This window comes from Mercurialis annua, linkage group LG5, assembly GCF_937616625.2.
Source record: "Mercurialis annua linkage group LG5, ddMerAnnu1.2, whole genome shotgun sequence".
Classification (NCBI taxonomy): Eukaryota; Viridiplantae; Streptophyta; class Magnoliopsida; order Malpighiales; family Euphorbiaceae; genus Mercurialis; species Mercurialis annua.
Genome location: NC_065574.1, coordinates 52014606 through 52027935, shown reverse-complemented (window position 1 = coordinate 52027935; position 13330 = coordinate 52014606). Strand labels below are relative to the sequence as shown.

General features: G+C 30.5%; 1 protein-coding gene across 1 annotated transcript; it reads left to right on the top strand.

The window, feature by feature from the left end:
- Positions 1-7622: 7622 nt before the first annotated feature.
- Positions 7623-11197, top strand: LOC126682040 (uncharacterized; the record flags this gene model as incomplete). The annotated part of the gene is made up of 5 exons (XM_050377597.2): positions 7623-7707; positions 7799-7847; positions 9855-9888; positions 9975-10091; positions 10854-11197. Coding segments are annotated over 5 exons (336 nt in total), but the record flags the coding sequence as incomplete, so codon positions are not given.
- Positions 11198-13330: the final 2133 nt, after the last annotated feature.

Sequence of the window (13330 nt, the reverse complement as noted above, 5' to 3'; positions counted from 1 at the left end):
AACCTAACCTTTCACTCCCTTTTCAATTATCCTCACTCCCTTTTTAATTATCCTGACGTTGAAAATTTGTTAATTTTACTCCTTTTTATATTTTTTTTAATTTCAATTGTACCCTGAAGCATAAAATTGATCTTTATTTACTTGACAAAAGTTCAAATAAATTTTTCAAAAATGGTCAATTTAATATAAAAAGTTAATGTAATGCAAAAAGGATCAATTTAGAGAATTTTTACCTAATAAAAAAGGTCAATTTTATGCATTAGAGTACAATTGAAATGAAAAAATACAAAATAAAATAAAATTGACTGATTTACAATGTCAGGATGGGATTGAAAAGAGGATAAAAGGTCAGGATTTGTTTACAATATTAGGCCAAAAATAAATGGAGTGGAATTTTATTACTAACACTGCCAAAAAAATATTTTATCATGGTGCTTGAAACTAGTTGTAGTAGACTAATAGCAATGGATTGTTGTACATAGAATAAAGAGGAAATTAGGTGTAACACGTCATTTTGGATAATAATCCTAAAATTACGTGATGTATTAATTATTTGCAACCAAAAGTTTTAATTTGAAATAACACGTGTTGGCTAAAAAGTTTTGCACACAACACGTAGGACCTATCGTTGCTAAACAGGTTTTCCACTTTGCTAACAAGTTGACCTACATTAAATTCAAAAACTGCCATATTAGATTTTCTTCTTCTTCTGTTAGTAAACATTTGAGCCAATCATTATTGCCTCTTCAAAATTCAATAGTCTCCTCCCACATAATTTTGATTTTTCATCTAAAAATATCGAGATGAACTAGTTGCCAAATGTGACGGTGGTGACAGTTTCAGAAATTTATAGGCGATACCTGCGAAGGAGACGGTGAGAGTGGAAGAAATGGTGGTGATTTAGAGAAGGACAAATGAAAAAGACAGAAGGAGAAGAAAATAGCATTGACTATATTACAGATTTGACATTTTTAACATGTGGAATATAAATGATGATCAATACAAATGAGGTTTCTGATTTTGTTCATGAAATTTATGCAGCTATTAAGCTTAAATGATCAACATCAAATGACATACTTTTGATCCAAACCTCTACCTCATTTCCGGTTGCTTTTATTCGTAATCAGGTTCTTGTTCTTTATGGTGGCATTTTTTAAAGATAGAGATTTCAATTATTTTTTATTAAACTTTAAACTCAGGAGGAAACTATTTAAATCCTGATTTATATTACAAAATATGCTTTTAATCGTGCACATGGCCTTTAAGAATGATTATATTGTTATAACGTCTTCATATTTATACTAAAACACGGAATTAATTAAGATTCAACTTAAATATCCACCAATTTTGTTGTGTGGGCTATAAAAAAAGTGTAGTTAATTAGTTTTACGGGATTGCCTCTGCTTTGTATTAAAAATTTATCCTAAAATTATACAACGGTATGTTAAAAATATACAAATAGTATACTAAAATAGACATTTACCTTGTTGTATTGTATTTATACTTTTGTATTAAATACTTGTACAGGTGTATAGATTATATATAGAAAGTATGCAATTATCATGAAATTAGAAAACTAAAAATAATATACATGATTAATATAAAATATACATAGAGTACACTTAGAATAATATGCATATTATTCTTTGTTATTATGAAGTTTTTACTTGTGTGTTTTCCAGGTAATTATTTTATATACATAAAATATATATAAGGTATATATAAAATATACACAAGATATACATAAAGAATATATAAGGTATAAATAAATTATCCATAGAGGATAGACGAAGAATACATAAAATATACATTTGCTATACTACGACTAAACGAGTAGTATATCTCATTTAATGATTATCTAATTCTAAAAATGAAAATAAACAAATATTTATTCAATGTCACAATAATTGTTGTTGTCGGTATACAGATTCTATACAAAAAGTATAGAAGAACACTGTAACCATAAACTTAAAAAGTAAAAGGCTTATGCATAATATATATAAAGTATACATAAGTTATACCAAATAGTGCGAGTAGTGATGATTTTACTAATTATAAAAGTTAAAAAAAATCAGTTGAAGGTTTTGAACTAAAATATATTATTATTACATGTTTACCCTTGACAAGTTCCTACAAGTCTTTTTGTTATGCCTCTGTTATCCGTATATTGTGCGTGTTAATGATTACTTTTTCTCCTAAAATGCCTTCTATCTTCTTTTTTTACGTCTCTTTAAAGCAACTTTCCCCACATGGTGGAAGTATAGTCTCTTGATTTGATAATTTGTAAAATTATACTTTTCATCCTTTTTCTGTTATAATGGATGATAATTGATATTGATTCCAGTTTGAAATAAAAAACAGTAAGTGCATGAAAAATATACATAAAGAATACAACATTATTGTAAGCATAACACAATCAATCACAAATTATGCAATTAGAGGTTTGACAAAAAATACAATTACGGTATACATAAAATATACAAAATCACTGTAATCATTAAAAATAAAAAACTAATACATATAACTACTAGTATATTTGTGTATATTTTATGTATATTTGTTTTAATGTTAAAATAATAAATATATTTTGTGTATGTTTTATATATATTTTTTTATTTTAAAATAATAAGTATATTTTGTGTATACTTTCGTGTATACTTTTTAATTTTAAAATCATAAATATATTCTATGTATACTTTATGTATAATTTATAAAAAATAATAAATATATATATATATATATTTTGTGTATATTTTTGTAATTTTAAAATAATTAATTTTAAAACATTTTTGAATAGATTTGGTATTTGTTTTTAGAAGATAATAAGTAGACTATGTATATTTTATAATTTTAAAATAATAATTTTTCCTGAACTTTAGAATTCGACACAATTGACAATTTGATATAATGACGATGCCAGCACAATCAATTATGGAACAATGACAAGTATTTTACAATGAGAAAAATGTTTAAAGCCGGAAATTGTGTATACATATGAAGCCATTGGCTTTACACTATTTACTTTACAATTCCAATCATACAGAAAGACATTTATTCATCTTGCACTTCGTCCTCCACCAGAAATCAACAGTAGTAGTAGAAAATTGCAGAATCATTAATCAATTCTCTAGCATTATCACTTCTTTTCATTCTCTGCACTAAATCCCTTAATCATTGACACTTTGATTGAAGCATCTGCAATCAATATAAGAAAATAAGAGATGAATAAAAAAAGTATAGATAAATTGAAGAAGATGAAGCAATATTTCTTATCAGTGCCATCCTACCTAATTATGGTCTCGTCATCTCCTCGACTCACGATTGTACACGACCGCCGCAGTTAATTGCCGCCAACAATACTCGTTCACTTGGGTTTTCTGAACAGAGAATAGACTTTTTTTTCCTCTTCATTTTCACTTGAGTTTTCTCTATATGAATTCAATTTAATTGGGTTGTTCTTAATTTTTCGTTTGCACTATTAAATTATGGTGGTGACTGTACTGGTGGAGGATCATTTCAGCTAGAAGGAAGAAAGAGTAAAGATTTTGGGTGAGCAATAAATCACGTGCTGGCTGAGAATATTTCAAAAAAATAAAGTGTTAAAACAATATTGAAAGTTAAAAAAGTGTTGTTGGCGACCAAAATACTAAATTCTTCTTTAATTCTATGAAGAACAGGAATATGCAAAATGGTACTAATAGAATTTTATGTGAGAATGGGGTGTATGTTGATAGCACTGATGGTATTCATAAAGCCTTTTCTAGTTACTATAAAACTCTTTTAGGTAGTGATCAGAGACCTAGAGAGCATATTGATCATGAAGTTATTGATAGTGGTGTTAAAGTTTCTATAGAGGACAATATTAGATTGGATAGCCAGATTTCAGAAGAAGAAGTTAAAGCAGCTCTTTTCTCCATTAACTCTGATAAAAGCCCTGGTCCTGATGGGTTCTCTATTCTGTTCTTTAAAGATAGTTGGAGCATTGTTAAAGAGGATTTAATTGAAGCAACCAGGAATGTGTTTGATACTGGCAAGCTTATCAATATAGCTAATGAAACAGCTCTTGCAGTTATTCCTAAAGTGCATAATGCTGAGAAGATTGGGGATTTCAGACCTATTTCTTGTTGTAATGTTGTCTACAAGATAATAACTAAGGTTATAACTTCCAGATTGGGTCCTATTTTGAAGTATCTAGTTTCTCCTAACCAATCTGGTTTTGTTCCTGCTAGATCTATAGCAGACAATATCATGATGGCTCATGAGGTGCTTAGAAATTATCACAGAAAGGGCAAAGCCAAAATTGCTCTCAAGATTGATTTGAAGAAGGCTTATGACTCCCTCTCCTGGGATTTTTTAGAAGAATTCCTTACTGCTTTGGATTTTTCTTCTAGATTCATTAGAACTATGATGATTTGTGTAAGATCCTCTTCTTTTAGAGTGATTTGGAAGGGCTGCCAAGGTGAAGCTTTCCCTGGAGGAAAAGGGCTTAGGCAGGGAGATCCAATGTCCCCTATGTTGTTTGTGTTGAGTATGGAGTACCTCAGTAGAGCCTTAAGAGTTAACCTGGATGAGACTTTTCAGTATCATGATGGATGCAAGGATTTAAAGATCAATCATCTCATGTTTGCGGATGACTTGTTACTTTTCTGCAAAGGAGATTTCCAGTCTGTTTCCTGTCTCTTTAAGATAGTTAAGTGCTTTAAAAAGGTTTCTGGCCTTGATATTAATGCTGATAAAAGCCATGTTTTCTTTAGTGGAATCAGAGATCATAATAAGATTGAGATTTTAGAGATGTTGGGTTTTAAAGAAGGTGAATTGCCTATGAGATATCTGGGCATCCCTTTAATTTCTTCCAGGTTGAGTAAAGTGGATTGTGATTCTATGGTTGACAAGATTACTGCTAGGATTAATTGCTGGACTTCTAAATTCTTAACCTATGCAGGTAGATTGCAGCTCATTCAATCTGTCTTAAGAAGCATGCATGTGTTTTGGGCAGCAGTGATGATTCTCCCTAAAGGTGTTACTAGTAGTATTGATAGATTGTGCAGGAATTTCCTTTGGTCTGGTAAAGCTGAGCATCAGAACTCTAACCATGTGGCTTGGAGTGAAGTCTGCAAAGCTAAAGATGAAGGTGGCCTGGGCATAAAAGACATTGCTATATGGAATAAAGCTGCAGTGGCGAAGCATGTCTGGAATTTAATCACTGAAAAGCCTTCTATTTGGGCTAGCTAGGTGAATCAAAATAAGCTGAATAAGCTTAGTTATTGGGGAGTTACTAAAAATTGTGATAAAAGTTGGATTTGGGGAGGTATGCTGAAGATTAGAAAGGATATTAAAAGTATGTTCTGCTATCAGTTAGGGAATGGTGAAAACTTCTACTTCTGGTCTGATCCTTGGATTAAGGGAAAGTCCATCCAAGACAGTTTTCCTAACATTAGTATTGAGGATGCTGGAATTAAGAAGAGCTGTAAAGTTAAAGATGTTTGGAGGAACAATCAGTGGTGCTTGCCAGATCCAATTGATGAAACTACTTTAAGAGCTTGGGAGGTTATCAAAAAAGAGATGAATATTGGTAATCTGCAAGATAAAGTTAAGTGGAATTGTAATAGCTCAGGAAATTTCAGTATCTCCTCTGCCTGGAATTTTTTGTGTCCTGTGTATCCTAAAGTGAGTTGGTCTAAATTGGTTTGGAGTAGGAAAAGCATTCCTAGGTTTAACATGATTTTGTGGCTTGCTCTCAGGAAAAGGCTTAATACTAAAGATAAGTTGAAGAGGTGGGGTACTGTGGACAATGATAAATGTGAAGTTTGTAATATGGATTCTGAAACTTTAGAGCATTGTCTGTTTGATTGTATGGAAGTGCAAAAGGTTTGGAGGTGCATTCAAGGAGTTTGTCGCATTCCTAACAGCATCAAAACCTGGCAGAGACTTATTAGTTGGATGTGCAGGAAAGCTGGAGGGAAATCTAAGCTTGCTGGGTTGAGAAGACTCAGTTTTGCTGCTACTGTGTATTATGTGTGGATTGCCAAGAACAATCTGATTTTCAACAAAGTCAAAGTGGATAAGCTGCAGATTTTAAAGCTCATTAAAAATGCCATTCTTGTCAAGATGGAAGAAAGGGACATAGCTGATTGGGACCTTTATTTATAGCTGTTGCTTTGTTTGTTTTAATGTTTTTGTGATGTTCCTTGTTGGTTGCTGCTGCTCCTGTTAGCAGCAATCTTTTGTTGTTCTTCTTTTTGCTAGTTTGAGCAATAAAGCCCTTTTTTGGTGTGTTTACCAAAAAAAAAAAAATAAACAACCATATTTTTGAGAATATTATTGCCAATTTGGATATTTTTCATCTTTTTCCATAAATAAAACTTGTACAATTTCAAAAGCAAGAGATCATTATTGTTGTCATTGACGTCTAGTAAGAACCGAAAAATATTTAAATGATTAAATATGAAAATTATACATTTCTTTATTAATCAGTTAAGATGTGATCCATTTACTAATTTTTTAATTTGGATTACTAAACACCGCCTCTTTTTATTACATACCGCCCCTTTTTACTATGCACCGCCTCCAAACATACATTTTTGCCCTTTTTTAATTCTAAAACTCATATTCAAATCCTCTCAACTCACTTTTAAATACGAAAAACGGATAACGAAAATCGTGTTTAATTTTATTTAATTTCAAAAATTTATTTTAAATTTATTTCATTTAATTATAAAATTATTTTTCGTTTAATTTCAGAAAAATTTGTTTAATTTTCAATAATAAAATTGTTTAATTTCAAAATGTCTTTCATTTAATTTCTAATTTTTTTCGTTCTGTTTAATTTCAAAATTTTATTTAATTGTCAAAAATATTTTTTTGTTTATGTTTCAAAAAAAATCAACAACAAAAATTTGCGTCATATTTTTGGTTTATATTCTTTTATTTAATTTCAAAAGTTTGCGTTTAATTTTTTAATTTGTTTTTTTAATTTTTTTAACGGGGACGTCCCCGGTTTGCGTCTCCCCAAAGGGGAGAAAATTCCGGTGGGGAGACGCAATTAAAGGGGACGTCTCCCCCTCCCCTTTCTGGGGAGACGTTTTCGGGGGGAGACATAAACCGGGGACGTCCCCGTTAAAAAAATTCAAGAAAAAATATTTTGATAAAATTTTCGGAATTTTAATACCCGTCTTTCATTATAGCTAGGTTGGAATCATAATCAGAATCGACCATTACAATATTAGAATTTAAATGAGGTTGAGAAAAAAATATATTATATTTTCATTAAAAGGGTAAGAAGGTAATTAAAAGAGGCGGTATTTAATAAAAAGGAACGGTATATAATAAATCCTTTTTTAATTCATTTGCTAATTATATAACGTAAGTTCTTTTTGGACAAGTAAGTTAGTTAAAGTGGTCAGAGTGTCTCACCTAAAATTAGTAAATTTAGGGTTGGAGCTCAGCCTGGTGAAATTACTATTCCGAATTAATTCCTCTTCCAACTTGTAATTAAGTGCTGGCTTACTATTTGCTGATGAATCGTATATCCTTGTGCATGCAAGCTGTTCGATCAAATGCCTGACTGACTAATCTTTCCCTCAACTCCATTTATTCGGGTGAAAAGCATCCCCAAATACTAAACATCCAATAGCTCTGCAGAATCGTGTCTTACACTGGGTTCTACTGCTTCTCTGCTCTCATGGCCTACGCGTATACAAGCAATACGTGAGTTTAAAATGGATCTTAATAAATTCTCTTACATTTTTTTAATCATAGTACTAATCTTTTTGTCTTTTGTTTTGTGTTTTTATTACAGAACTAGAGCTGGGTTTTCAAGGGCTTATCAAATATTATGCATCATACCCAGTGGCGGAACCAGGAATTGTTTTCAGCCCGGGCTAAACAACATACATTATATAAAGCCTATATTAGTAAAAAAAAAATACTAGTAACTATTATAAGAGATTCTTATACTAGTAAATATGTGCTCTATAGTTTGTCGGTGGTTTTTGTATGCTTGATATTTTCTCACTGCATAATTGTGGTCATTATCAATATTTCCAGCATGATCTCCAAAACTAACCCTATTACTCTTACGATTATTAAATCATGTTTTTGTGAATACTTCTCGACCGGCTTGAAACTTAGGCTTTGATGGTTTGAACAAATAACACCAAAAGAAAAATCTCGCATCTTTTGATATACTATATTCCAACCACGCATAATCCTTAAACCAAGCATTCTGAGAACTTTTATTTTGATTCCCAATTTTAGTTTTTGAGAAAATATATAGTACTTTGGTTGAAAAGAACCTTTAATCTCATATGCACGTCTCAATAATATTGAGTTCATATTAATCAATCGAAATCCGCTTTGCCGTATCCGCAATTATATTAATAAATTCAAACTCAACACGTACTCTTTTTTCTCCCTAATTTATATCTAAATTATCTTCTCTATCACAAGAATTAACATTTTTTGGTGTTCTAATAATAAATTTATCCATAATCTAAATTAAATTATTTTAATTAGTTTTCATCAAGTTTTTTTTTTCCACAAAATATCCAAATAACAAAATTCATCAATCACTTATCAACAAAATAAAATATAATGACAATAGCTAAAAATATTTACTTGTTGTAGTTTATCCGTTTTTTCGATTTTCTATGAGTAAATCAAGTTCAAAAACCTAAAAAAGCAAATTAATATAATTATTTTATAATATTATAAATATATAAATAAAATTAATTATATAAATAAAATCTGAAAAGGAAAATACTTACTCAAAATTGGAAATTGTTTGATTTTGGAGAAAAAATTGGAATTAGAAAAATTAAGTTGGAAAATTTTGAAATTAGGTTTGAAATTCCACAAATTAGATTTTAAGAATTAGATGAAAAGTTCAGAAAATACATAGAAAATTGATAGATTGGTGAAATTAATTAAGGAATTAATAAAGAATTAAAATGGATTTAATAAGAATTATTAATTCTCATCTGTTACTTTTTGGCAAGAAGGAACGGAACAATTGCTTTATTCAAGATGTTTCATTTAAGGCCTAATCACTCAAAAACCCCTCATCTTTAAACTTTTTTTCAATTCTACCCCGACGTTGAAAATTTGTCAATTTTACCCACTTTTGAATTTTCCGTTTTCAATTGTACCCCAATATTTTAATTTTTGTTAATTTTTTTACTTAAATGATGAAATCATTCAATTAATTAAGTCTAAACATGAAATTAAATTCTTTTTTATTCAAAAAAGTACAAATAAGTCCTTTATTTTTAAAAACTAACTAAAAACCATAATCAAATTAACACTAATTTAAATTCTTAATTAATTTAACTAAATTTAAATAAATTTTAAAAATATACAATTAATATAAGCGAGACATGTAGAATGTTTTAAACAAATTTTCAAACGCAAAAGACGTTAATTTAATTTTTCAGGGTACAATTGAAACACAAAAATGCAAAATAGGGTAAAATTGACAAATTTGCAACGTCAGGGTATTATTGAAAAGGGGCTAAAAGGTCGGGGTTTTTTAAGATATTAGGCCTTCATTTAAATAGCAAAACCTTTCCTCTTTTAAGTTTAATGAAGGCCAAAACGGCAAGTCGTTTGACATTCATTAAGCTTCAAAAAGAAAAGGACCATTTGGTCCTTTTATTAAACCTAAACAAACAAGACGCATAAAGTGTCTTCTTCCTTAACAGGCAACTGCCTGCCTACTATTTATTTTCAGCCATGGCTGAAAACTTTCAAGCTTCCTCCGGCTTCAACATGCTCCGGTCCCGGTCATTGTCATTTTCGATGGCAGCCCTGGCTCGAGCCTACCGAGCCTATGGGTAGTTCCGCCCCTGATCATACCCTGCTGGAACTGAACTTTTAACGGACACTACTAAGGTCTGTAATAACTGCTGTTTGATTTGGTTTGTTTGATAATTTAAGTAATTGTACTGTAGGTGTGATTTTATTGTATTTTTGTTTAGTTATACAAAGCTGCGCTGGGAAATTGCTTCGAATCGGAAGAGTGGAGTCCAATTGAGTACTGTATTATGGCTAAGCATTTTGAACGTCAAGGAAAATCGCCTTATGCTTATCATGCTGTAAGTTCCGTTAACGCAACTAGGAAACCAAACATCTTTGTTATTGTGTGTTTGAAAGTTCTGTCAACCCGTGGAACTACACTCTGCTTGCTAGTTTATCGAATGAAAAATTTTAGAATGTAAAGAAAATGGTAATGATGTAGTGTAGAGCATAAGGAAATACGTAGTTAATGGTGCGAGCTCAAATGCATTGTGTATGGTGAGTAACTGGAAGCAAAAACATCGAAACGAGAAACACCAAAATGAGAAATGGCGAATTTCTTTATAAGTATTGGAATAAATGACAACGAAAATTAAATGCCGAAATATCGGATTTGAGTAATTTTCGTGTAACATAGATTGCACTCAACTTGATGAAAGAAATTTATAAATTGCAATGCTGGGGAATCAGATTTATTTTTTAAGGTGTTGTTTTCACTTTGTTCCTTCAATCACCATTTCTCTAGCACCTCTTTTAGCATTATCATTCTATTCCAGGTACCCTATTTCTCACAGGTGTTCCTGCTCATTTAATACTTAAAAGTGCTAAATGACTTTAGTTGACAAATTTTATGGCTGAATTTCAATAGGAGGATCATGCAAATTTTCTAATGTTTAAACGGGTTATTCTCAAACTGCTAGGATCTAAGTAATAATAGGCAAAATGTGTCATTTTTCATGTAGTTGCCAAGAATTCTGGTTTTGGCATACTTGTTTGCCACTTGACTTTACCTAATAACAGATTTGCTTCTGGATTTCTCTTCAGTTATATTTATTTTGCAGCAATATATGGCACACCTTCTGTCTCATGGAGAACTTGATGGAAGTGGCTAGGATATAATGTGAAGCAGCCGCCCATGGAAGCTTTCGATTTTATCAGACGGTGAAAGACCATCGAGATTCTCATTCTGTGAGATGCAAACAACGCTATCAGCAATTTAGATCATCTTCACTGATCTTATGTCTATTGCTTGCTGATATTCTAAGCCCTCATTTACTCTTTCTGATATTCTAAGCCCTCATTTTCTACTGATCTTATGTCTATTGCTTGCTGCACTGTACAATATTAGGCACACCAAACGGTTACCTACCCGACACCAATGACTACAATATGTGACACCAATTGAATGAATTAAGAACACTTTCTGAAGCTTGCACTTCACATCTATGCATCAATACATCAATCAATACAAATGTTTTAACAACAACAGCATACGAGTAGAAATAATCGAAGGCTATCCTATCCTAGTTCCGAGCAGTTCCGAGCAGTTTGTTAGCTGAACAAGTGTATTTTCTTAATCACCCCCCTTCTTATAGGGGACTATAGTGTTTTGAAAAGTAAGGAAAATAAATTCCTAACATAAATCATACAGCATGAACTTATATACCATCAACTAATAATATATCACGTGGCATAGCAGTATTAAATAATCCAATAATTTAAATATACACATTTATTGGAGTTCGAATTTAATTTAAAAGACCATTAATTAGAATGATGTAATTTATATTGGATTATTTGATATAATTATGCCATTTGACACGTCATTAAGTGGCATCCCGACTCGAAAAGAAAATTGGACCTATGTCACTGTTACCATCTTCTCATGCAAGATAATGGAAGGAGCAGCATTATCATTTATGGGATATATAGACTTGTATTTGTTTATGTGATACGTACATAATTAATTAAATTACATTACTTTAGTTTAAGTTCAAATTGCAGCACGTGGGTGATTTTTTTCTCCATTATAAATTATATCTAAGTATAAAATAGTACTGAAATAGCAGTGATTTAGGAATAGTTTAATTTATTTATAAAAAATATCAAATAATAATTAAATTAGTTTAGAAATAGTTTATTTTAATTAGGATGTTAAATAATTAAAATAATAAGTATTAAATATTTAAAGTAGTCTATTTTAATTAATACTTTAATCAATCATTTTAATATAGTATTATAAATAGTTTATTTTCTAATGCTAATAATTATCTTAATATTAATAATTATATTATATTTTATAAGATAAAAAGGTATTAAAAATTTATACAATTTGCAAACCGCATGCAGAAAAAATATCAAGATTTCAAAAGAATATTAATATTTTCATTTATGTCAACTGCAATCGTAAATTGAAATTCATGAACGTTAGATATTTAAACTACTTTATTTTTCATCAATGGCATAATTGACATTAATTTAAAGCTTAATGGAAAAAAAATCCAAACATTTACGACTTGTTGCAATTATATCCAAATTTTTTAATTTTTGCAATAATATTCAAATTGTATTATTTTGTTGCGATTTTTATGTGATTTTTTTTGAGTTTTTTGCCATTTTTTGGGACTTTTACTATATTATTATATATCAAAATATAATAATAGCCTAATATCTTAACTGAAAACAACAAGTTTAGCCATCAATTTGACTATTATTGCTACAAAAAATGCAATTTGGATATTATTGCAACAACAAAAATACAATTTGGATATTATTGCAAAAATTAAAAAGTTTAGATATAATTACAACAAGTCGTAAAGTTTTGGATTTTTTTTTACCTTTAGGTCTTAATTTAATTGAAATCATAGGGAAAGTAGAACACTATATTGTAGAAAGAGAGGGAGAGACGTGACGAGTAGGTATGTTTGTCAACGTTTTTATTGATTAATAATTTTAAAAATTCTAACGTTAGACATTTACAAAAAATCAAACTCTTGTGGTTTATTTAAAAATTCGTTGCTGCGACTACTTAAGGTAAACAAACTCTTCTCTTTCATTAATACTAAGAAATAGTTTGGGGAAGAAAAAAAAAGAGAAACCCTAACAGTAAGTTTGTCTTCTCTTGGCGACTGTATTGAAAGTCGAGGTTTTTTTCTAACTTCTTGCACAATATTCACTTCATTATTCAGCTGAGATTTGATAAATAATCTGCAGAGAAATATATATATGTATGGACTCTCCCAAAATTTCATCGGAACGGATTCTGTCGCGTGAAAAAGGTGAAGAACTGTTTTTAAAATGGAAAACATACCAACTTGGGGCGATGGCGGCGATGGAGGCGACGGAAATAATGGAGCTTCAACAACGAAAACCACGCATCGTCGCCCTTACTCAGTTCACTGATCGAATAATGTTGTCTCGCCAGTCAAATAAGGCAAAGGTGGAGCTTCGAATACGAAAACTACGCAGGGTCGCCTTTATGCAGTTTTCTGATCTAATAATGTGGTCTCGTCTTCCAAATAAGGATCAAACTCTCGCT